This window comes from Onychomys torridus, chromosome 22 (genome assembly GCF_903995425.1).
Source record: "Onychomys torridus chromosome 22, mOncTor1.1, whole genome shotgun sequence".
Taxonomy (NCBI): domain Eukaryota; kingdom Metazoa; phylum Chordata; class Mammalia; order Rodentia; family Cricetidae; genus Onychomys; species Onychomys torridus.
The window spans coordinates 27,320,308-27,347,554 of NC_050464.1; the positions used below are offsets into that span (position 1 = coordinate 27,320,308).

At 44.9% G+C, this 27,247-nt stretch overlaps 1 protein-coding gene across 1 annotated transcript in view; it reads right to left on the minus strand.

The window, feature by feature from the left end:
* Positions 1-27,247, minus strand: part of Tmem132b (transmembrane protein 132B) — a 168,169-nt gene that overhangs the window by 28,055 nt on the left and 112,867 nt on the right. The window contains exon 4 of the mRNA XM_036171640.1: positions 12,250-12,393. Within this exon, the coding sequence (XP_036027533.1) occupies positions 12,250-12,393 (144 nt within the window). The remainder of the gene's footprint in view (positions 1-12,249; positions 12,394-27,247) is intronic.

Consider the following 27,247-nt stretch of genomic DNA (forward strand, 5'->3'; position numbering starts at 1 on the left):
TTGGAGAGGACATCTCCTTGTTCTCCTAAGACAGCCAGAAATCATGAATAACAGAAGGCCAGCCTGGCCCCTATCCCTCACGCATCTCTGAGAGATAAATGACCCAAAGCCAGACTTGCAATATTCTTGACACCTTTTAAACAACGTGAAAGAGAGAAGGCAGAGCCTGCAGCAGCCTTAAGGAGAAATGCACAAGTTGTGGCTCTGCTTCACTTTTTCTCTTTGACCTTCTGTTGGAAGCGTGATGAATGCTCAGAAGACAGTTCATGGCTAAAGAGAAACCATAACAGCATCAACATTTATCAACTGCACATTTTATGCCAGACACTGGACTTAGTTGCTTTATTTTCAAAGATATTTTAAGTGTGTGTGTGTGTGTGTGTGTGTGTGTGTGTGTGTGTGTGTGTGTGAGAGAGAGAGAGAGAGAGAGAGAGAGAGAGAGAGAGAGAGAGAGAGAGAGAAAAAGCCAAAGGTGGATGACACCTGAGAAATGACCCCTGAAGTTGACCTCTGGCCACCATACACACATGCAGGCATCTGCAAGCACAATCCTACACACACATACACCTATCTCCTGCACACACACACACACACACACACACACACACACACACACACACCAGGACATATAAGCTGGTAGTGAAAAGGCATGAGCTTTCCCTGCTGGACCCTTATCGTCTTGACCATGTGACTGGAATAAGAAGCATCGACTGTCCAATGGGAGGCTCTGGAACCCACCCCTTTGCTCTCCGAAGACCCTCATCCCAATGCTCTCAGCTGAGACAGAATTTATATTTCCCACTCGCTACACAAGGCAGCATTCATTTCTGAAATCCATATCAGGCTGCTGATATGCATCAATAAGGCACTGAGTCGCTGGCAGTGAATCCCCTGAGTGTCTGGGGAAGACGTGAGAGTCTCGCTGTCTCCTGTTTAAGTCATCACCTCTCCCGTGCGGGAAGAGAGCTTGTCAGGCATTGGTTCCTAACATCTTTGGTTTCCCTGTAGACATCTGAGATATTGAAGAGAAAAGGGACACATTTTCATCTGTAAAAGACAGTGTAACCTCTCAGGGAAAGCTTGGCAGAAGTCAGTTTGAGGAGTCTAAGAGCGAGAAGGGGGATTAAAGGCCTGGAATCAGTGTCACAAGCCTTTGCAGGGGCTACATCCCCTGAGAAACTGGGGCACTCTTTTTAATACAGTGGTCAGAGCTCCGAGGCTCACACCCCAGACCCATACCTACCTCACAGCTGCCCTGCATGGATTCTCATCAGTAGGAAGTGGAATTTAACAGACAAGCCCTAAGGGGTTTGCAATACTTCGGGAATTGATAGGCATAAAGAGCCCAGGTGCACAACAAATGCTGTGTCTTACCTCATACTAAGTTGGTGCCTAACAGGCTGGGGAGATGGCTCACTGGGTAAAGTGTTTGCCCTGCAGGTGTGAGCAATGCAGGTCTGACCCCCCCAGTAATCCCACATAAACTGGGGTGCGCTGGCTAGAGAGGCTAACCACACTGTCAAGGGGCGGGTTTGATTGAGGAGCTCTGCTTCAATGAATGAGGAGGGAGAATGACCAAGGTTGATTCCCAACATCGGTCTCTCTGCCTCTAAGTGCATGTGCACACACATCCTCGTGAACCCCACACATGCAAAAACATGCATACACACATACACACCACACACAAAATGAAAAAAAAAAAAAAAAAAAAAGCCAGTGCCTCAAGATCAGTTCGAAAAGCAGATGTACCACACTCCCCCAGAGAATGATGGCTGGGATCATCTCAGAACCCTCACTCAATGGACTCCAAAGAGTCTCTGTGTTCCCCAAACCATGGTATCATCTTCTAGCACCTGTAGCTTCCCCCGCCCCCAGACCACTAGGTATCTGTCCACAGAATACTTGCACAATGTCAGCCGTGGTGACATGTGACCCAGATACACTGAGAAGAAAGGTTAGAGAGGTCCACACCTCATCACAGAGCCTTCTACCTAGGGGAAAAGTGCCCACAAGAGTAACAAGCCAGCATTCTCCCACACACCCTCCTGACATCAGACAGACTTATGGTCACATTTGCTTGTCTGCACTTGTGGGAGAGAAGCAGAGAGGAAGACAGCAGACCTAAGGAAAGACCCAGCCATGCTGCAGTCCCTCTGGGTCTCTCTGCCATCTGTGGCAATGCCAAAACCTCATTCTCTCCCCCTAGCATTTACTGAGAGCCCTGAGTTTGCCAGGCACCATGGGAGGTGCTGTGGCTAGGCGGTGACAATTGAGACATGTCTGTGGTCCTCAGGGAACTCATCCATCATTCCAAAAGAGATGTCAGATGGAACATTTTGTCCTAGGTACTGTGAAATCATTGGAGGCAGAACAGATCTCGGCTGCAGCTGATACACAAAAGCCACCTGCCTCATTGATGGTGTTGGTGAGAATCTGACATTTGAGATGGCCAGTAACCCTGGCTTCCTAAGAATTCCCTTGAGTACTGGAGCTAACCCTTCAGTGTCCCGCACACAACATCTACTAGCGTTTCAAAGTTTGAAATCCTTTGATCAAGTGTGCTTGGCTAACACAGTCATGCTAGACGCCACCTTCATTCTAGAAATTTCTCCCCCAAGAAGAACAAGAAGATTGAGGAAGAGCAACAACCTGAATCTGTCTCTTGGGGTATTGCTCCTATATGTTTTTGCAGTTTGAGCCTTCAAAAAAAAAAAAAAATACTGAGAAGAGTCTGCTATCCATCAGGACTGCCTAAGTAAAAGGAAAAAAAAATCGCTGAGTGAAATAGGATATCCTACCCTGCCACAGGGGCCACTGACACCAGTGTCCAAATTCTGACTCTTCCCTGTTTGAACTTAGTGACTGTCTGTGACATTAGGACAGATGAAGGATGAGATGTGCTCACTCCAAGACCAGGACAAAAACTCCTGTGGATTTAACAAAATTCAGTGAGGCTCAGCAAAGAGACACAACCAAGGGAAAATGCCTTGGCTCTTTCCATTGTAATGTCCCCAACAGACTTTGTACTGACAACAGAACAGCCCTAAGGTGAAGAGCCACACACCTGCCTCCCTGCTATACCGAAGCACATACTTTTACCATGGACACTCCCTTGACTGTTGACTCCAATTCAAAACCAATCTGTGTGCACCGTTTAAAGTTTAAATCACTTCTTTAAGATATCAGCAACCCTGCAGCAAAAAGTGGATACCACTTGCTGACTTTCTTGCAGTCTGGCCCTCAGATAGCTTTTATATATAGCCCAGGACCACTCGCCAAAGGAATGGTGCTGCCCACAGTGGACCGGGCTTGACTATCAGTCGAGACAATCCCTCACAGACATGCTTACAGACCAACCTGATGAGGCGCTTTTATCAGTTGCTTCTAAGCTGTGTCGGGTTGGCAGTAAAAGCTAACTGTGATAGCGATGGCTACTAACTTAGATAACATCAATACATTGGTATAATACAATACCTATAACATAACAGAAAACTTATCAGATTTTCATTTATAGGTGTACCTTTCATGTAAGTCAATCACTGCTCTGAAACGTCATTGGGGAAAAAAATGACCAAGGCTGACATGAGCCTTTGCCACATAACCCTTGACCCTAAATCCACCCCTACTTGGGACTGGATCTTCCCTGTGTGTGACCTGGCTGAACTCAGAAGTTTATTTCAATCATCTGAGTTTCTTGAGGATGCCAGTAAATACCAGGGTAAAGCCAACAGCTCTGCTCACCATCTAATGACACTCAGGACAAGTACCAAAAGGAATTCGGTTTCCTTCCCACCAAATGCCCAGAAAACGCATATCTAAGAGACAATAAATGTATCCACAGAGGTCATAGGTACCAGCCACCATATCTGCCCAGGTCTCTGTCTCCAGAAGGAGAGCAGCAGGTATTCAAGTGTTAGAACAGGCGGGGAGGAAGCACAGGTGCACAGCTCCTGGGAGAAGCTGAGAGGTATGCAGGTTCGAGCTGGCTCCCTCCAAGATTTCCCAGAATTATGCAGAAGTGGTTCCAGGATGCTTAGTTCTTAATTAGAGATGCCAAAGATGGAAAGGAACAAATGCTCTAATTGATATTGGAAGCATTGACAGAACAAAAGGTTGAGAATGCAGCAGTGTGGATCCCCGGCCAACAAGAAATACATGACACATCTCCAACCAGAAATGCAACAATAAAAGTCCAAATTACTAGCATAAAGAAGGACAGAATTAGGCAATAACAGCCAAACTGCCTGACAACTTATTCTTAGCTGCATGGCTCCTGGCAATGGGGGGAAGGAAGGAAATTCATGCCCAGAAATAGACTAACAGCGGGGCTTTTTTATATGGAATTTTTTTTGTGTGAAGCATTGTGCATTGCAACAGGGAAAGAGATGGCTTTAAATCTCTTTTGATTTTTTTTCCTTCTCTCCATGTTCTTTCAAGTAAAACTCACATCAGTCTGAGGCAGGTGGATTTGGGTTTCTACCACTTGAAATAACAATGAAAATAATAGTCGCTTGCGCCAGAATTCATCCTCGGTCTGTCAGATTCCACCCCCCCCAACTCCCCTGTCTGTCACACCTGGCCAGCTCCCACCGCCTGAAGGGTGATGTCTACTCAAGTGCGTCTCCCTGAGGAGCCCGCTCAGAACATGCCTGCCTTTCATTTAATCTGCTCTGTAAGCCCAGCTACTTAGGGGGACTTTGATCACACACAGCCTGCTGTAGGTGGTACACACTGACCCAGGTAAAGCTGCTACCACGGGGCATGTGGTCATTTCCCATGGGGCTTCAGTGGCCAGCTCCCCACACAGCTCAGCAAGTCACAGAACATTTTATCCTTTTCTCTGCCATTCACCTCCTCGCCTCTTCCTCTCCCACAGACCAACTTCTTCAGAAGCAGAATCCTTCCCTGGGGTAGAGAAGTCTTTAAAATGTCAATGCCTTTTGATTAGCCTTTCAAGGTCTCATTATTGTGAATCTGTCTGGTACTTGTAGGCTGGGAATGTAATTATGGCAGCCAAAAGTTATAGGAGCCATCTTCAAGATCCACATGAGTTTGTAGTTATCTCTCCATGAATGTAAGAATCTGTCTACCATGGATGATGATGGATTTCCCTGGTTGGTTCTGGAAGCTGCTGGCATAAAACACGTGGTTTGAGGGAGAAATGTCCCCCACAGGTTCCCATAGTTGAACACTTTATCCCCAGCAGGTGGCGCTGTTTGAAGAGGTTATGAAACCTTTAGGAGGTAGAGACTTGCTGGAGGAAGTATGTCACTGGGGGTGGGCTTTAAGAATTTATAGATTCATCTGACTTCCTGGTCTCTCAGCCACATGCTCCTGCTGCTCTGCCTTCCCCGCCATTATTGAACCTATCCCTTGGAAATGGTGAGCCAAATAAACCCTTTCTCCCTCAGGTTGCTTTTGTCATGGTGTTTTTTGTTTGCTTGTTTGTTTGTCATGGTGTTTTATCACAGCAATGGGAAAGAAACTATGACACTCTATAACTGCAGACAGGTAATAAAATATAAAACCATCACTCAGAAAGATAGATGCCCAATGGTTAAACCATAATTAAGATACAGAAGTTGCATTTCATGTCCATTCTCTGAAGACCTTTAAAAGATCTCTTTAACAAAGGCAAAACAAAGCACACAGGGTAGCCTGAAAAGCAAGGTCTCCTCTCAAGTAACCCAGTCCTAACCTCGAGAACCTGTGAATATATTAACACAGTACAGCAGGAAACCAGGGAACCCAAGAGAGATATCCAAATCTTAGCCACCAATGAATGGGAGCTTATTTAGAAGAAAGATTTTTTGCAGATAGAAGCTTAAAAATCTCAAGCAAAGGTCATCTCCAGTTAAGATGGCCCTTAAGTTCAATGACAAACCCCTGCATAAGAAAAGTTATACAGCAAAACAGTGGTGAACTCATACAAGAATGAAGACAGTGAGTGAAACTACATAGGCCAAGGAATTCCAGAAGCCAACTCTCCCAGTGCTTCTGGAGGAAGCAGGAGCCCACCCCAACACGATTATTGTAGATCCTGTTCTCAATAACTCAGCCAAAAGAAACGTCAACCTCTTCCAGCTACTTGGTTTAATGACAACTTTCTACATCAGCTCTTGAAATTAATGCATTGGACAAAGGGTATTAAAGATCCATTAACAATCTTGAGATGGCCTGCCTGGGTATCTCCCATGTTGTGAGAACAAATGTCTACTCACCCCAGATATGGAACTAACAATAGACCAAAATCCGACTAGGTGAACCAATGAATTTCATTGGGGTTACTTACAGGAATATGGGTGAGAGGGTACTTAACAGTAGCAGAAATGATTCACAAAGACAGCTGAATCACCAAAGCCCATCCCAGGATGAGTGACAGCTCACAAAAGCTGGGAACCTGGAGCACACTGCATAGCCTGCAAGTAGCTTGGTAGATTAAAGAGTGCCTTTCCTAGTGGCTCAGATCTGAGCCTCTTCTAAGCATCTCTACTGGTCTGTGAGGATCTCTCTGCCATCTTTACTGAGCCTAATGAATCTGCTCAGTTTCAGGGACTTCCTGAAGCTATTTTGAATTGTTTACTTCCTGCCTTAAGGAGTTTTCCCATGCTAGTATTAAAGACCTTTATAATGGGAGGTGGGAGGGTCAGAGTCAGAGAAGCAGGTGCAATGATGGAATCAGAAAGGAGAGGGAAGGGTAAGCGGGAGAAAGAGCAGGAGGGTGCTACCCTGTAAGCTTTCAAAATGGAGGAGGGGACCTGAGCTAAGAAGATGGGTGGCCTCTAGGTCTAAAAGAGTCAGGGATGGATTCTACCAACATCTTCAAGAAGGAATACAGCCCTGCCAACGTCCTTTAGATCCCTGCCTATAGAATAAGATAACAAATTTGTATTTTAAGCCACTAATTGTTAGTTACCATAGAGAGAGAGGTGAGGATCCTAACTCCCCTTTAGGTGTGGCTGTGGGTTTAGTGTTGCTAAACTGCTGAGAATGTTAATTTCCTATTAGCACTCTTCAAGCATTGGTACCCTAAACTATAAGAAGCAGTCCACTTGGCCCCTTGAAAAGCAGCTGAGAGACCCTCCCCTTGTGCCTGGACATACACAGATACACACAGAGCCATGCTCATCTTTTAAAACAATTGTCTTTGAACTTCTAAATATACACATTGCTCTGGAGGAGCTTTGGGTTTTATTTTGACCGATCTTTGGTGTGCCTCACATGATGGCATTAGAAGAAAGCTCTCGGGGCTGGAGAGATGGCTCAGTGGGTAAGAACACTGATTGCTCTTCCAGAGGTCCTGAGTTCAATCCCAGCAACTACATGGTGGCTCACAACCATCTGTAATGAGATCTGGCGCCCTCTTCTGGCCTGCAGGGACACATGCAGGCAGAACACTGTATACATAATAAAATAAATCTTTAAAAGAAAAAGAAAAAAAGAAGAAAGCTCTCTGTAAGAAGCCTGTCCACTACCTCATTGGCCTCTTGTATCCTGTCCTCTCCCCTCCTAAGAGATAAGGAAGCTTGGCTCAGGGTGGTTACACAGTCTATCCAGGGTCAAACAGTAAGGAAGGGTGGAACCAGGATCAGAACTCATAACCAAGTCTAAAATCTTAACCAAGGAACTTGCTGTACTACCATCTTTTTCTCTCCACTAAGAATGGCCTCATTAACTTCCACTCTGAGGACCTGAAAGGCGAAAAGCACATTGCATCTTTCCCACAGTGGCCCTTGGCAGAGGTGCAGAGCACTATGACTGGTCCCCTCTGACGGATGCAATGGTACCCTCCGCCTTTCCACCTCACTGCCTAGATAAGCTCCCACCTCCTCCAGCCTTTTCTGCTCTGGTTTGATTTCCAGAACCTTCCATCCCCTCACATTGTTGCTCAGATCACAGATTTCCCAATGCCCCTTTCAAGTTCTATAAAGACAGAATTTGCCATCAGAGCGATGGCGTGAACTATAGTATATGTTACTTTTTTTTTTTTTTTAAGAGAAGGGACCATAGTTAAAAAAAACAAAAAAAAAAAACACTTGACTTTGCTCTAAAATCTAAGAACAGAAAATCAGCACCCAAGTGTTACCTCCCCTCAACCTTCACAGGGAGCTGAAAGGGAGTGGCCAAGCTTGCAGTGAGCAGAGTGGACCTTCCACAGAAGGGACAGTATCTGCTCAACTTCAGAAAGGTCTCACAGAAAGTGATGTGGACCTGGGGCCATTCAACCTTGGGAGTTTCACAGACTCAAAATATGGATTTCTACATGAATTTGCCAAATTTTTCATAATGATGTGATGGCTGTTCTTAGTTATCAACTTGACTACATCTAGAATTACCTAAAACCCAATGACTAGGCACACCTGTGAGAGGTTTTTTTTTTTTTTCCTTAATTAAATCATTTGAAATGGGAAGACCTACCCCAAATCTGGATCTTTGAGATAGGAAGATTAAATCTTGAATCCAAATCTTTTGAGGTAGGAAGAGCCACCTTTAATCTGGACCACACCTTCTGCTGGCAACCTACATAAAGGACAGGGGGAAAAGGAAGCTCTCTCTCTGCCTGTTTGCCCTCACCTCACTGGCAAGTCCACTCCTTCACTGGCATTAGTGCCTACTTCTTTGGGATTCCAGTATACACTAAAGACCAGCTGAGACATCCAGCCTCCTGGTCTAAACAACTATTGGATTCTTGGACTATCCATTCATAGGCACCCATTGTTGGATTAGCTAGACCACAGTCTATAAATCCTTCTGTTAAATCCCTTTTCTACATACACAGATTCATTCTATAATTTCTGTTACTCTAGAGAACCCTGACTAATAGAAATGGCAATAAATTAAATAATAATAACAATAAGTAACTCATGGGCCAGGGATATGGCTCCATGAGTAAAGCCGTTTGCCACAAAAGTGTAAGGACCTCAGTTCCAATATTCAGAATCCACCTATAATCTGGATGGGTACAAGTGGAGACAGGAGACTCCTCAGAAGCTAGCCAGTCAGATAGCCTGGAATAAGCAATGCAAAACAACAGAGTCCCTGTCTCAGACAAAACAGAAGGCAAGGGCTGACCCCCAAGGCCTCCACATGCATACTGTGGCACATGCTCACCTGCATTCACACGCATGAATGTACACACACAAGAAAGAAACAACTTCCATGCGTGTGAGTACACACACACACACACACACACACCACTCTGGGCCAAATCTGGCACTATGGTTGCCTCTCTGTTGTTCTACAGTGAACTACAGATGCATTCTTGAATGCCAATGAAACCACCCATAGACAGCAGCCCTGGCAGCTGGCAGACCTGTTGGATCTCACCACTAATAATAAAGGTCAAGGCTTCTTACAGATTTACAGACAGACAGAGACACATAGACACACTCACAGATACACAAAGACACATGTAGACAGACACACACACAGAGACACATATAGACAGACACTTATATAGTCAAACACATATAGACACACAGAGACACATATGGACACACACACAAACACACAGAGTCACAATTATAAAGCTTGTCTCCTGTTTTCTTTTTATTTTAGATTCTCCACTCTCACTTTTTCAGCTGCTGATACCCATTCTCTGAAAGTCACAAGATCCCCAGGTCACAGGAGTGAGCCTGTTTGTCCCCACAACCCCCACATCCCCAACTCAATACTTAACTCACTTGTCAAAGTCCCAGGCCCCCTGTGTAGAAATGGCTAGGTGACAGACGCATGGGTCTCTGTGCTGGTGCTAATGGCCTTTCCAGTGTCCCAGCAACCCCTGGGGTGACACTGAGGCTGGTGCACAGCTCTGGAGAAAGTCCCATCCATCCTCAAGCCGCAGCAGGATGTATTACAAACACAGACAGAGAAACCCCAGCAGATACATCAGAGCCACTTAATTAAATCCTAGGGTCGCCAGCAAAGCCTGTCTGAATGCAGCCCTGGGCTTGGTGATCTGACAACTCACTCTATTTGGCTCCTCTAAAGAGTGGACCCTTCTTTATGAGGCTCGCACAAGACAGCCAAGATGGAAAAAGAAAGAAAGAGAGAGAGAAAGAGGGAAGGAAGGAAGGAAGGAAGGAAGGAAGGAAGGAAGGAAAGAAGGAAGGAAGGAAGGAAGGAAGGAAGAAATTAATCTTCCAAAATATCATATCCGAGTGGCTATAGCTCACTTTTGTGCATGAGAACAAGACAGCAATGGAGTTCACCAATTTGGACACACTTCTTTGCTGTAGAATTCTCCAGAGCAAGAGAACAAGGATTCCATCCTGCAGGGCTCCACTAGGCTCCTGGGAGAAACCCAAAGGCTCAGGAGAAACAGAGCAAGACATTTGTTTGAGCCCATGTCAGCATGAGCATTCAGACACCACCTCCCTAAGCTGCTGTCAGTGTCTCCTTTTTCTTGAGTGATGTGGAGACAGAAAAATAAATGTGCTGGGCTGGGGACATGGCAAAGTTGGTAAGGTATTTACAAGGTATGAGGACTTGAGTTCACCAATGTGAATAACCAGGCGTGTGGTGTGTGCTTATGATTCAAACTCCAGGAAATAGAAACAGGAGGATTCCCTAGGGCTCGCTGGCCAGCTGGTCTAGCCAAGTCAGTCAGCATCTGGTTCAATGAGAGACCCTGTCTCAAAAATAAGGTGGAGTTCCACATGCACTCCTACGTGTGTGTGTGTGTGTGTGTGTGTGTGTGTGTGTGTGTGTGTGTCTGTATGTATATGTGTGTCTGTGTGTGTGTACATTTGCAGTATGTCTCATGTGTACCTACCTCCTGTAACCAGACTCAGGTCTTTCTGGACTCTTAATATGGAAGGCCTTGGGTTTCTGTAGTCTGGCTTGGCCATAGAACACAAGGATTGCCAGGAGTCCTAGACAAGGCCATGTTGTGGCTTTTTAACTAGTCTGCTTTTGTCTTTGGGGCGAATTCATGGCCCATGCCCAGGAAACAAGCTATGCCACACTGGAGGCTCCTGCAGATTCACAACTGTTCAAGACTTTATGGATTCAACATCCTCCTTTATCAGACATACTCTGGACCAAAACACAGTCTCATGCAGGCCACACAGAGAAAGCATCAACCTTTTGTAGACATTCCCTTGCTAGCCACCAGGAAGTGTCTAAGACCGACACTGAGGGCTGGCGAGGTGACTCGGCAGGTAAAGGTACCTGCCTCTAAGCATGACCTGAGTTCAAGTTCACATCCACACAGTGGATGGAGAGAAATGACTCCAGAAATCTATCCCCTGGCATCTGCATGCATGGATGCATCTGCTTGCACATGCACACATTAAGAAATTAACTAATATAAGTGTGAAAGGCCTAAGGCCAGGTCTTATTTCACCTCTGAACAGAAGCAGACAGGATGTGAAGAGCAGGACTCTGTGGGCATGTCGGATTTGCCTAAAATATTTGAGCAGATTGGGACTGGAGCTCTCTTGGAGACTCAGAGATGGAATCCTTCCTCTCTGTGATCTCTGCTGCAAAAGCAATAAGCAACCGATGTGCTCAGGAGGGTGGAGGAGGGAACAACAGAAACACTAAATCTTAAAGTTTCCCTCAGAAACAGCAAGGACAATTATACTCCCAGCAGACTCCAGAAGAATGTGGAGCCAAAATATTCACGGCTCGGTAATGAAAAGAATCCAGCAGAAGTACCCCGTGTCCAGATTTCTTAACTGCAAGCTGCGTGCCCCTTTGGTAGTATTCAAATTAAGTCAGGAGGTGCGTGATGAGGGTTTTTTTATTATTATTTTAATAGTCATTTAGTTTAATGTATATTAACAAAATTTTAACACATCAAGCTCGTGGGTTTTATTATCTTATAATGGCCCTAAATTAGTTTTTAAGCGTGAGAAAAGAAGACTCTTATCAACACCAGACTTCAGCCAGCTGAGGCAGACAGCTGCTCCAGGAAAACAGGGCATGTGAAGAAAATATACTCAGTAAATGACCCGACTGGGCATTAGACAGTTGGTAAAGTGAAATGATGATGTATGGATTGCTGGAGTAAAGGAAGCAGCATGCACATGGGAAAGACGGAGAGGAAGAAGAGGGCGAAAGAGGAACAGATCGTCCCTTGAGACCTAGAACCAGAGATGGAAACGGCAGCTTCTCTACTGACATTGATCTCTTCCTCAGTGAGGTCATTCGCCCTCCTTCAGATGAAGGACATTCGGACAGAACATGCTGGAGATGAAAGGAGAGAGAGAGAATATGGAACACACAAGCATGGGTCTCCAGTACCTTCACAACATCTTCATCAGCCGACCTGCATTCCACAGCCTCCAACACGTCCACTACAGATCCGTCTTCTTGAACCCCCACGACCTTGACAGGAACTGAGACAGGCTTTCCTGTGAGAATGGCAGTGTTCAAAACTTCTGTGTCCTGAACAAGAGAGAAGAGGGCACAGGTGAGCAAACAGGCCAAGAGTGAGCTGAGAGGGAGGGGTGACTGAATGAGCTACCCGATACCTGGACTCCTGTTAGGAATATGAAATATCACCGACAGGTTCAAATGCTTAAACATTTGGTCCCTGGTGGGTCTGCCCCTTTAAGGCAGTGGTCATTCTTGGGCTGGAGAGATGGCTCAGCAGTTCACATCACTGGCTGATCTTCCAGAGAACTGGGTTCGATTCCTAGCACCCACATAGTAGCTCATAATCATCTGTAACTCCAGTTCTAGAGGATCTGACACCCTGGCCTCCAAAGGCACTGCATGCACATGGTGCACACACAAACACACAGATAAGACACTCACACGCATAAATAAAGTAAAACCAGTAGTCACTCTTAAGAGGCCAAATCCTACAGTGAAGATCAAGCCACATCCCTATTTGGAATGCTTCTCAGGGACAGAATTAAGACACTGTCTCTCTGTGTGTATGTCTTCTGTGTGTCTCACTGTCTCCATCTGTCTCTGTGTCTCTCTGTATCTCTGTATCTGTATCTCTCTATCTCTCTGTCTCCATCTCTCTCTCTCTCTCTCTCTCTCTCTCTCTCTCTCTCTCTCTCTCTCTCTCTCTCTCTCTCTCTGAATTTCCTCTCCAGGTTTTAAAGGGAAGCATCTCCTTCCCTTTAAGGCCCCTGTCACATTTGTCTGTCACATATATTGTACTAGTTCGGTCTGCTCTCCCTCCCACTTCCAGGCCTGATCATGGTCTCAAGGCCCTCCTGTCCTAAACCCTCCACAGCTACTCTATTATATTTAACAGGTGGCAGCAGTTGGCACTGTATGGGACATTGTGGAGCCTTTAGTAGGTGAAGTTACCCAGAAGAGATGGGCCCCTGGAAGATGGGAGGTTCCAGACAGCTGGGAGGACTCCATCTCATACTGATGAAAATTAAGCTTATCAACTAGACCCTCTTTAGTCCCCAGGGGCAGGGATACTGTCCAACACAGTGAGCTCTACCTCCCTTCTCATCTTGCAGATGTGACTGTCACTTGGCACAAGAATTATCTACAATATTAATTAATTAATTTCTACATACACATCTGCAGTCATGTGGTTTTGAAGAATTTTGGGGGGAAGTTTTTAGAGGGAGCATATTGCATGTATGTGTGTGTATAGACCAGAGGACAACTTCAATGATCATTTCTCAGAAACCACCCACCAAGCTTATTTAGATAGCATTACTCACTGGGACCTAGGGCTCTCTGAAAAGACAAGGCTATCTGGCCAATGAATCCTAGAGTCTCCTGTCTCTGCTTCCCCAGAACTGATATTACAAGTACACACCACTACCTTGGAAAGCTTTTAATAGGATCTCTGCAGACTAAACTCAGGACCCCACTTCTACAGGTGCATTATCAACTGAATAAACCTCTTTCTTCAGTATCTTAGTCTTAGCTTGAAATTCATTTGGAAAGCAATTGCTCAGTTTGGGGGGTCATCACAACACAGCGATCATAGATTTCCCATGGGGTACAAATTAAGAAAACAATGGCACAAAGGGCCAGAGAGAACAGGCCACACATAAAACTGCTACACACCCCAGCTGCCACCAGGGCCTTCCTGCCCTTTCCTTTCCAGTTCTCCCAGAGACCTCCCTCTAAATCTAGGCATGTGGGGCTTTCCTCTCTCCTCTGGCCAACTGTTGGGACTCTATAGGTTCTGTCTTCCTCATTTAGCTAAATCTGTCAATCTCATGACATACTGATTTGGCTACAATTGATCCCACCTGACTCCATTAATGCCTTTGTGAAAAGGTACATGACCTTAAAACAGCCAGTGAAAATATTCTAACATTGTGTCCACAGTGAAGCCAGAAGAAACAGGAGAAGCAAGACTGGGTTCCTGTCAAGAGTTCTGGGTTCCCCAATCCAGCCCCACATAAAGATCACTCACTGTCTTCAGACATTTAGATAAATTTGTGCTTTTACTAAACTTCAACTTCCCTGAACATCAGTTTGAACTGGATTTTGTCACTTGCAACTGAAAAGTCTTGTGTGAGACCAGGTGGGTTCTAGAGAAAGAAGCCAGCTAAGGCATCAGTCTGTGCCCTGGGAAAGCCCTCGGAGGAGACACTGCTATGTCTCCCAGACTGAGTTTCAAGGGCAGACATGGATTTCTTACAATGAATCATGGCTAACCCTGATTTACAACCCTGTTATAAGCAGCTTGGGTACCTGTGTTTCCACATTTCAACTCTTCCATGAGTGGCTTATATTTTTGCACCTTCTCCCCATTATCCATATACAGCCTCTCAATACTTCCAAATGTGATCCCTCCCAGCTCTCAGAATACTGAAAAAGAAATTGTTGTGTTCAGCCTCACAGAAACATCACCCACTGCCAAAGACACATCAGCATCTGTTGAGAGACATGCCTCCTTGGCTCCTTATTTCAGGAGGATTAGACCCCACACTAAAGTGTATGGATGGCCTTTTGGAAATGCATTTCCATCGGTGTTCAACTAAGAGTGACATCATGGAAAATGGCAGAGTAAGATGAGCAGATGATTTTCTGCCCTATGAAAACAAGAGAGCCAATAAACACCACCAGAAACAACTATTTCAAATGTATGTGGGGCTGGGACAGCATTTATTCAGGAAATACAGAGTCTTGGCTTTTTAAGAAAGAGAAAACCAGAGTGCTGTGGAATAATCCTCTTGTACATAGTAAAGATTTGTCACTCAAATTGGTTTAATAAAACACTGATTGGCTGGTAGCTGGGCAAGAAAACCAAACTGAGAATGCTAGGAAGAAGGAGGGTGGAGTCAAGAAATCACCAACCAGATGCAGAGGAAGCAATGAGAATGTTGTATTGAGAAAAGGTACCAAGTCACATGGCTAAACATAGATAAGAATTATGGATTAGTTTAAGTGTAAGAACTAGTTAGTAATAAGCCTGAGCTACCGGCTGAGTATTTATAAGTAGTATCAAGCCTCTGAGTCAATTTTATTTTTGCCAGAGCTGAGGGTTGAACCCAGGGCCCTGTGCTTGCTAGGCAAGTGCTCTACCACTGAGCTAAATACCCAACCCCAAAATTTTTTTTTTTTTTTTTTGGTTTTTCAAGACAGGGTTTCTCTGTGTAGCTTTGCACCTTTCCTGGAACTCGCTTTGGAGACCAGACTGGCCTCAAACTCACAAAGTTCCGCCTGGCTCTGCCTCCCAAGTGCTGGGATTAAAGGCATGCACCACCACTGCCTGGCTTGAGTCAATTATTTAAGAAGCGGCTGCTGGGTATTTGGGAACTAGCAGATGGGAGAGAAACTTCTGCCTATACCCAGAGAACTTAGTGGTATTTTACCCTGAGTTTCTCTCCTCCTCTCTGGAGCTGCTGCAGTTTTGGAAACTAACATCTCACCTTCACAAAAAAAAAAAAAAAAAAAAAAGCTAGCAGTGTAGACATCACTGGAGGGGCAGAGCTGGAGACCTTCCAAAACCTCAAGTCATTGTTGCTGGATTGTCCGCTGGTTCCCTGGCACACCTGCCTGCCGAGCTGTGTGTGACCTGAGCCTGGGCTCACCCGATGGGAAAAGCCTTCTACTCAAAGCTTTGTCAAACAGAACTATGGGCAACTGTTTAATTACAGAGCTGTTGGAGGCCATAGACAACACTCAATCAAAAATCTTATGGGGAATGAGATAACTGTAGAATCTTTGAAAGGCCATGACTGACTCCTGGGAAGTGACAGACAGAAAAAGTGACAGGCAAATAGACTATAAATAATTGATAGAGAGAGAGTAATAGAAACATAGACAACAGTTTATTAGCTGAATGATAGACATATAGATATATACACAGACAGATACATAGATTGATACATCAATAGAATAATAGAAATGTAAACAGATGATAAGCATGTAGAGTGATAGAAATATAGATATATTGCAGACACAGAGATAAATACATAGACCAATAGATACATTCATAAATATGATAGATTGATAGAAAGATACATAGGTAGTTAACAGATAGCTGATAGATAGATAGATAGATAGATAGATAGATAGATAGATAGATAGATGACATTGACAGATAAATAAAAAGATGATTAATAAATGGTTGAAAGGTGAAAAGGACCTTTCCCTAGGGCAAGGACAGAGAAGAGTCCCACAGCTGCTCTGTTCTTGACATGAGCAATGCACCTCCAATGCACAAAGCTATTAATAGTAGCTACAAGTAACTTCCTGACACATTGACTACAACCTCTCCAAGTAAAGATTCAAAACTGCTGCAAACACACACACTGAGCGCTGGTTAGGTTTTGTCTTCCACAATCAAGCAGGTGGTTTAGCCACGGAAACCACTTCAGTGGGCTGCATAATGAAAGCCACGGTTCTGACCACTAGAAAAATGAGTCTTAAAATAGAAGCCACGAAGACGAAGTAGACTGGGGAGAGTCAGCAAGAGAACTCATGTGCTGGGCTGTATGTGTTTATGTGTATACAGGAGGGAGTGCGTAAGTGTGTAGACATGAGGCTTTTTCTCACTTCAGTTCAAACATCAGACTGCTCATTCAGCAATCAACATACCAAGTGCCCGGGGTTTAAGTTGCACATACCATTCTCTGCATAAGAAGATAACAGGGCTCCGTGGAGAAATGGCGGGTTGATAGGCAGAAGGAAGTAGAGAGCAGGAGTCTAAAATATCTCACGCAGCCAGGAGGTAACTAAGTTCTCAAACAACAGAAATGTCAAAAAGGACACAGGAGACGGCAGGAAAGGCTGTCTGCTGCCAACCTGGGACAATTTGACATCCCAATAAACAATCATAGCAACCAATTATAATCTATGGAAGAAAATGGGTTTCTGAATCTACACTGCTGTGATTAAACAGACCGCGGAGAAAGAAGCCGGGTCCTTGGGGTGGCATTCCGACTCATAAGTGCAAAAGGAGTCATGAAATTAGAACCACACCACCTGGCAGCCACCATTTATGCCTTAGTTGTCTCGGGTAAGAATCATTAATGGATTTTGCAGTTGATTCGACGTCTAAGAAACCTGTTATTTGCAAAGTGTCATGGCATCTCAGTGCAGGAGAATTAACGATTTCCAAATAAAGCAACTACAGCTTTCTGGTGCAGACCCTGGCACACCCCACCTCATTCTGGTGATCAAAGACGCCGTCACTCATGAAGAAATAGTCACTGGGTCTCGAAAAGGACACAGCGTCACTCTTGAAGTATAAACTGAACTCAGAATGAAGACACGTAAAATAAACCCAGTCAGGAGGTATTCAACAGAGCGAGTGGACTTTAGAAGTGTGTCACCATCTGAGAGATAACAGATGGGAAAGCGCTATCAATTAGGGACAGGACATAGACAGAGTGTCCCGGACTAAGAACTCAGACTGGAGGAAATAATTTGGTTGCAATGGACACAAAAAGACAAGTGATAAAATGTGGGGAAAGCTTGGTGATAACTGTGTGTTGAAGTGTCTCTTTGTGCACTCGAGAACTCCAGGGAAACCCTGTGTGGGGGTTACTTTTTGTTGTTATAATGAAATATCCCAACAGAAAGCAACTTGGGGGAAAGGGGTTTCTTTGGGCTTATAGTAACAGAGGGGAAAACATAGTACCAGGCAAGGTAGGTGGGCCTAGCAGTCAGGAAGCAGAGGGAGAAAGGAAGTGGGGCCTCTCTAACAAACCCTAGTAATGTACTTCCTCCTAAAGGTTCCATAACCTCCCTAAACAGCGCCATCTACTGGTGACCAAGGTTCAAACTTAAGAGCCTATGGGGGACGCTCCTCATTCAAACTACCACAACCTCATTAAAGTATCTAGAGAAAAAGGGCTATCATGTATGTTAACTCACTCTCAAGCAGTTCAAAAATGTTTAGTTGGGTGTGGTGGCGCAGGCCTTTAATCCCAGCACCCAGGAGGCAAAAGCAGGTATGTCTCTGTGAGTTCAAGACCAGCCTGGTCTATATAGTGTGTTCCAGGCAAGCCAGTGCCATAAAGTGAAACCCTGTCTCAAATAATAATAATAATAATAATAATAATAATAATAATAATAATAGTAGTAGTAGTAGTAGTAATAGCCAGGGGGTGGTGGCGCACGCCTTTAATCCCAGCACTTGGGAGGCAGAGGCAGGCGGATCTTTGTGAGTTCGAGGCCAGCCTGGTCTACAGAGCGATATCCAGGAAAGGCACAAAGCTACACAGAGAAACCCTGTCTCAAAAAAACAAAATAAATAATAATAATAATAATAATAATAATAATAATAATAATAATAATGTCACCATGTGTTTGCATTGAGAGAGAACACCAACACTTAAGGGACTCTAGAGGAAGAATTTCTTCAGACTCATGGCTCCAATCAGAAGAACACGGAAAAGAGGAATAAAGGAGCAAATGCACAGGCAGAGGATTCAAGTGCCTAATGAATATAACTAAACATAGTTAATGCTTTTCTCAAACATTAGATAAGAACCAGACACTGTGACAAGTGATTGCGGTCATCTATAGAAATCATTTTTCTGTTGATGACATTCATTGATTTTATTAACATGCTCTTTAATCCTGAGATAACCCCCACTGGAGGGTGACTATCTGTGTCCCCATCGCACAAATGATGAAATGGAAGCTCAGAAGAGTTCGGTGCTTTGGCCAGAATCATGACGTTGCTAAGCAACAGGGCTAGGATGGGTACAGAAACTCTCAGGAGCCACAGCTCCCATCCTGGATGCTTCACTGGTCTCCTCAGCTCACATACACAGTGGACCCTCAGTCCCATTCCATCTTCTAACTCCAAATAAAGCTTTAAAGACAAAAGATAGGTTTGTAGAGACGTTGATTTCAAACCCCCCTCCCAAATATGTTACACAGGGGCTAGGAAGATGTCTCAGTGATTAAAGCTGATTGGCGCACAGCTATAAAGACCAGAGTGCAGATCCCCAGAAAGCCACACAAATGTTGGGGGCGGGATAGAGGACAGCCAATAATTCTAGCCTCAGAAGGCAGAAACAGGGGTCCCCAGAACAAGCTGAGTAGTAGGACTCAGTGAATAAGGTGGGAAAGCAATGGAGGATGATTCCCAGCATCAGCCTCAAGCCTCCACGTGCATTTCCTCACCGGCACATGTGCCCTCGTACATGCAAAGAACATGCATACACATGTATGCCTATGTCATGTCTATGTGACAAATGGGAAAATTAAAATGTTTGTGAGTATCAATCTGACTTTTGTTTAAAAAAAAAAAAAAGCTGATTAGTCTCGTGACCACATGTAGCTTCTAGAATGCTCTACTGTCGGTTCTACCCCAGCCCATGAGGCTCTGGATCACCATTTCTGAGGCCTGACCTTCTCCGTACTCTTTATACTTCTCTGTACACTAATCCCTGGATTCTGACTAGGAATCTAACTCCCAGACACCATGATTTCTCATTTTTAAAGCCACAGGGCAGTTGTAAACTTCACTCAGAAACGAGCAAGGACACAGGCTCTAATTTAGACAACAATATCCAACCCATTGTTGTATGTTATATAACTCTGAAATCAGCCCAGCTCCGTGGCTATTTTTAGAGCGTGGCAATTTATTATCCACCAGGCAATAAGAGATGTCAGAAGTCAGCTCTTTGCGAGTTCTTGAACAGCACAAATAAGATTGTTTCAAAGAGGACAGGCCTCGGAGAGTCAAGGTGGCCTCTGGGGAAAGGGCTAGGCTGCAATCTCCAGGGTGCATTCCAAGGAAAGAGGGGAAGGCTGTTTAGACTAGCGGGAACCTCCACCCAGTGTCCAGGACAGGCCCTTCACACCTGAAACTGAGATCAGTAGAAAGACATTAACTGACTGATGAAACTAAAGGTTACCCACAGGAACGCTGGAGGTCTACCACAGCAAGATACAAAGGAGGGGATGCAGCCAGCCCCCTGCCCATGGAGACCTTCAACAGGAAGTAGTAACTGAACCATGTAAAGTCACGGGAGCAGGATCTATGGTCCCGTCTTTGCCATGGCTTTCCATGCTGCCTGGACTATATTAAGATCTCAAAGACTGGAGCGGTGGTGAAACCATCCAAGATGATGTAAGGACCATCCACGCAAACCTTCCTCCCCTGCTCCCTATCACCATGGCAACAGTGACAAGGCACCAAGTCAGCATTTTATAGCCACTATTGACTAGTCTAGATGTGAGCAATGGTCCATGCAGAGCCAACAAGCTGTGTCCTGAAAATCAACTTAGAACCAGGGCTAAGAGACTCCAACCCCTGCACAGCTTCTTTCCAGAAAGGAAAATCTGAACTGAGAGGCAGGGATGGGGCATTTCTGCTGCCAGCAGTGTGGCAGGAAGGAAGGGGCAGAGATGAGAAGTGGAGGTTTCTTGTGGAACTCCAGGCCTCACCTGCAGGCCACATCTTCCTCCTCATGTGCAAGGACACACACCATGACCTTGCAAAGAACCCCCACATTGGGCTCCCACTGTGGCTGGTGGGTTTCTGTCACTTGCTGGTTGCCATAGTTTAGCTTCAGCTAGAGTCACCTGGAAAGAGGGAACCTCCACTGAGAAACATCTATCAGAATGGGATGGATGGGTGGATGGATGGATGGATGGATGGATGGATGGATGGATGGATAGATGTGGGGATTTTATGGATAATTGACATAGGAGAGGCCAGACCACTGTGGGCTGTACCATCCCTAGGCAGGACAAGAAAAGTAGCTAAACATGAGACTGGAAGCAAACCTGAAAGCAGTGTTCCTCCCTGGCCCCTACTTCAGTTCCTGCCTCCAGGTTCCTTCCTTAAGCTCCCCTGATTTCCCTGTATGATGGACTGTAAGCTATAAACCAATTAAACCCTTTCTTCCCTAGTATTTTATCATAGCAACAGTGAACTAGGACTCTACTAAAGGAAGTGTAGCAAAAAGCACTGAGGATGTCAATGTCCTTAGTATCTTGAGTCTTACAGGAAAGAGAGATGAGCTGCCAGACCAGAGTCTTGACTTCTCCTGTGTGTGTGTGTGTGTGTGTGTGTGTGTGTGTGTGTGTGTGTGTGTGTGTGTGTATTCACATGCACAGGTGCGTGGAAGCCAAGGAGCAAATCTTGTGCATCATTCCTCAGGTGTTGTCCACCTTGTTTGTTGAGACAGAATCCCTCATAGGCCTGAAGATCACTGAATAGGCTGGCTGGCCGCTGAGCCCCAGGGATCTTGCTGTCTCCATCTCCTCAGTACTAGAACAGCAAGCACATACTATCATGAATGGCTTTCTTATGTCTGTCCCAGGGACCAAACTCAGGTCCTCATGCTTGTGTGGCAAACACTCAGCCAAACTGAGCCAGCTCTTCAGCCTCTGCTTTTCAAAGTAACACCAAAGCAATGGCCGTGCTCATTCCCACAAAGTTTCACTTTATTAACTGGAACTGAACATGGGAGCCTGCATCCTTCCCTGCAGGGTCCTATACCTGAGTGGTAGGTGGGTGGAACAGGCCAATACGAAAGACTCTGAACTGAGAGTCAAGAGTCCTGGCCACTGCCACCAGCTTCTTTAATGACCACGAGCTAACAATAATTTCTTCTGTTGAGTTGAGCAATACAATCCAACCCATCAGCTTCCCAGAGGTCAGAAGATGCCGGTGTAAAGGTGCACGCATTAAAAAAAAAAAAAAAGGACTTCGAAAATGCTGAGTAGATGGGGTGGAGAGAACCTCAGTAGAAGAGAAGCAGGAGGTCAGGCCTGGTGGTGTACACCATTTATCCCAGCACTTGAGAGGCAAAGACAGCAGATCTCTATGAATTTGAGGCCAACTACAAGAAGAATAATGCCCAGTAGAGGTGCCAGTAGGTCACCTATTCCAAAGGCAAGCAATGGCTTACCCAAAGTCACCACCAGACTGATCACTAAGATGGGATCTGACCAACTCTGAAACATGGGCTCTTACCCATGCTTCAGAGCATGTGGTAGGATGTTGGCATCAGAGGGGGTGAAGCTAGAGGTAGTGTGATGATCTTTATCCTGTTGGTGCCTGGGTAGAATTGGGCTGTGACACAGAACCATACAGGACACTTGAATCAGTGCTACCCACGGCTCTGTCTCCATATTTGATAGAGAAATAGAAAGAGGCCACATCACACTGTGATGTTCTATTGGCACCCTGAGCCCTCCACTATGCCCTCAAGAGGCTGATGGGGTAGAAATTTGAGAATGGGAGTCTATAAAACACCACTTAGGATATGGATCTGAGGATCCCAGGGACATGGTCCTTCTCATGACAGGGTGTCAGACAGAGCTGGCAGTATTCATGGGACACAGAAAAATACGCCTGAGATCAGGGAAATACATAGGTTTAAAGAAACCCCTGTGAGCTGGATGCAGCAGAGAGAACTCTAAAACTTAGTTATGGAGGCATATGAGTGTCAGAAGACAGAACCACAGGAGGTATGAGCCAGTCTGGTTTCCAGAGGAGCCTCTTTCCTGTGCACCTCATTCAGGGGTGCCCTGTTTATCCACACAGCAGGCCCCTACACTGTGTAATAATTACATGCATTTTCTCTAATCCCCCTTTACCCATTAGCATTCCCTTAATTACAACTGTAACCACTTAAGAGTGTTTCTCTATTGTCTTGGATGGAAGGGGATCTCAGCCTGTTTGAGCTGAATTAAAATCTAACACAACTTCCAGTTAGAAGGACTAGCAAGCAAAGGAATCTGTCTGATTAAAATCTAAAACAGGCTGATGGGAGTACTGAGAACAGCACTACTGAGACTTGAGCTCACAATGACAACTTCATTTAAACACAAATAGACCTTCTGGGATAGTTACTGTGAACCGCCTGATGCTCAGTGACCACAGTGAGCATGGGGGAGGCACCTGCTGGCCAGCTCTGCAGTCAGACCAATGGATGGAGGGATGGAGAGATAAGCAATGTACGGACCAAGAAATGGACAGATGGATGGATGGGTGGATGGATGACAGACAGAAGAACAGATAAATGTAAATGAATGGACAATAGATGGATAGGTGGAAGGTTAATAGATGGATAGGTTAATGGATGGACAGAGAATAGATAGATGGATAATTGTGGCAATGGATGGATGGATGGACAGAGAAATGGATGGATGAGTGGACAGATGACAGACAGATAGATTAATAGATGGTAAGTGGATAGATATATGGACAAACTGATGGTTGGATGGGTAGGTGTATGGGTGAACAGTTAGATGGGTAGGTGGATGGACAATGAACAGATACATGGATAACTGGATGGATAGATTAATGAATGGATAGACAGATGGGTGGATGCATAGAAAAGGATTGATGGGTGGATAGATGACAGACAGACTAGTGGTTGAACCGATACATAGATGAATGGACAGACAAGAAATGGATTCATGGATACATGGATGGATGGACAGAAATAGTTGGATGGGTAGATGGATGATGGGCAGACAGGTAGATGGATGGATGATGGATGAATGGATGGATGGATGGATGGATGGATGGATGGATGGATGAAAAGATAGTTGAGTGGAGAAATGAATAGTTAGATGGATGCCCACATTGCCACACACACACACACACACACACACACACACACACACACACACACACACACAAACTAAGTCACCTCAGAAGGATTCTCTATTATAATAAAAAACCCTTTCATTTAAAAAAAATCATCTGTGAAGAAGAGGAAATCAAACCTTTCTGGGCAAACCTGAGAGAAAACATTTGAGAATTTACATCTCGAGATGCTAAAAGAAGGTAGCAGGAAACAGAATTCTGAAAATGACATCCGAGTCTGTTATTTCATGGGACTTCTTTTTCCTTTCCGTCGTGAACCTGCCAAGACCAAATGTGTGGTGTTGGAACCGAAGCCCTCCTCCTGGTCTGCTCGATGCAGCATCTAACCTTACCAGACGTCAGTGCTGTTCCTAATAAATACGATAAGCAGTTTGCTCCATGACTGTAACTATGTGAAATGTGTTTCAACGTTCACACTGATGAAAGTGCTGGCTGAAAACCTGCCTTTGTATTCTCAGCATCCTTACATCAAATCCCAGCACAGCCTTTCCCTGTCTGGGTGATGATGCGCATGAGTGAGCTCAGATGAGCTGCCCAGGACCGCTAAGACCAACTACCACAAACCTAATGGCTCAAAACAATAAACTCATTCCTTCAGTGGTCTAGAGACTAGAAGTCTGAGATCTGGTTGAGCCACTCTCCCCAGGAGACTCTAGGGGAGAAAGGCTTGCTTCTCACAGCACCTGATGCCTCAGGTGTCACTTGGCTCGTGGGAGCATCCTCCTCATCTCTACCCTTCTTCACATGGCTCCCTTCTCTGTTTGTCTTCTGTGTGTCTTAAAGCTCCCCTTTTTTTTTTTCATAAGAATTGTGGTTAGTGAACTTAGGCACTACCATAGGTCCCAGATGGACTCTCTCAAAGTATCTGATTACTACATAGAGGCTCCATTTCGAGGTAAAAGTTCTATGCCCACAGATACTAGCAGTTTAGAAACTGAATAAATCTTTTTTTAAAAAGATCATGTCTTATTTCTATATTTTTAGATTTGTTTTATTTTTAATAATATGTCGGGTGGGCATGTGCCCATGAGTACAAGTTGCTCACTGAGTCCTGAGACAGTGGCTTCCTCTGGTAGCTGGAGTTATAGGCAGTTATTAGCTGCCCAGCATGGGTACTGGGAATCAAACTCAGATTCTCTGCAAGAAAAGTAACTGCTTTTAACCACAAAGCCATCCCTCTAGTAAGGTTTATTTTTCAAGAGAATATCAAACAATGCACAAATAACAAGCATTTACCTTTACGTTAAAGAACAACAAATTATTCTGGCTCTCACCTGTATTCAATGAGAAGCTCCATTTTAAGCATTATTTTACAACTGAAAGGCTGGGGATGTAGCTCACTAGTGGGACGCGTGCCTGCCTGCATGTACAAAGTCCTAAGACTGAACCCCAGGAAAACAAAAGAGGGCTGGGGCATAAACTAGTGGCCTAGCCACTTCCGATACTCAGCAGTCAGCGGTGGGACCATCTAGGCTTCAAGGCTATAGGGAGATGCTGTCTCAAAAAATACAAATAAATTAGGTAATAAATAAATATAAACCATCACTACTTTGGGGAAACTAATGTATATGGTCACCTTTTCCTTAAAAAGTCAGCTTGCAAAGCAAATGATCGCTTCTTGGTGGTGGTGACTCCTTCCTGTGAGTGAGATCTACAACATTCCATTGTCCAGAGACCGTAAAAGACTATAGGTTTTACTTTTTGTTTCCAAAGAAGGGACCCAGCCAAGCAATGGCTGTCTACTTCCAGAACAGAGGAGGCAATGCTGATTTTCAGCCATCACTAGCTTCATGATGCAAGTATGCTTTTCTATAATCCACCACTAGCCTTGTCCACATATGGGAATTGATTGGCAGCAGGATGCCCTGACATCCAACAACCAATCAGCACTTGGCATTCCTTTGACTCCTGTATTGCCTCAAAGTCCTGCACCTGACTCTGGCCGATCCACTGGGATCTGGCTTCCTGTGATTGACAGCCTTTTACAGGGAAAGAGACTAGCCCAATGGGAGACTATGCCATAGCGTTTGTGTTCTGGGGCTGTGATTATTCAGCTACAGACCCTAAAGCTCGGGCTGAAAGTTAAACTAAAGACAGTGGGTTCCAGGGACCACTCCAGCAAGGTAGCAACCAATCTGCCTCCGTCAGACTCAGAAACGACTTTTTTTTTTTTTTTTTTTTTTTTTTTTTTACAAGGGACTGGGCTGAATTCAGTTGTTACCAAAGTAAAGTAGAAATGTCACAAAGTATTTGGGACATGTCCCCCCACCCAAGCTCAAAGGGAGAAATTCTAAGTTCACTAATGTAGCCACTAAATAGAAATTAAGGTTAAATACGATCATCACATTGGGCCCTAGAAAAGACGACACACCAGCAGGCATGTCTAACCCTTGGCCCACTGACCACATGTACCCCCAGGACGGCTATGAATGCCACCCAGGGGTCTTCTGTAACTTCAACTATGTTGCTCTTAAGAGTTGGACTTTGTTGATCACAATGCCACTTTGCGGTGTCAAAAAGGCAGATGTGCCTTTCAAAGGGAGCCACCGTCAGCACAGAGATGTACAGAAAGACTGGTGGGCGCCTTGTGACATCATCCACCAGCTAAGGAAAGAAACACACCTTACCAGCAGCACCTTGGGCTTGGGCTTCTCATCCTTCAGAAAGGTGAAAAATAAAATCCCATTCCTTAAGTCCCTTGGCCAGTGGCATTTTGTTAAGGCCCAATACAAGATGTCAGCCTCAATTACAGATATACCCATGGCTCGCAGCCATAACAGGACCTCGGGGCCACCACATGTTTGCAAAACGGATGGTAATAATTTTCTCTCCTAATTACACCTGCCAGCACCTGCTCTCTTCGCCCTCGGCTGGATGTAACTGTGATTTCGTTTGCACAGTAATGCCACACCATTCCTATCACCCACTGTAAACAGTTTCACGGGCATCCCTGGGAGGCAGGCAGGGAAGGAATGACTGTTCCCATCACCCAGATGAAGACGCCGTGACTCAGAGGGCATCCTGCTTACTCAAGGTCACAGAATGGGTTATAAAATATTCCCTGGGGAAAAAGCCTATGCTGTCTATCTTCTGAACTGCTATGGGGACATATTCATTATTACTTATTTTAATAAGAGGCTGGGTATGCTTCCTACTCAAATTCCACTCCTGCAGTACGAATTGTGGGAGAGATAAGGAAGACTCTGGGTCATTCTTGACCTGAAATCCTGAGCCACGTAAGTGTATTTGGGTAAGGGACATATTTTCTCA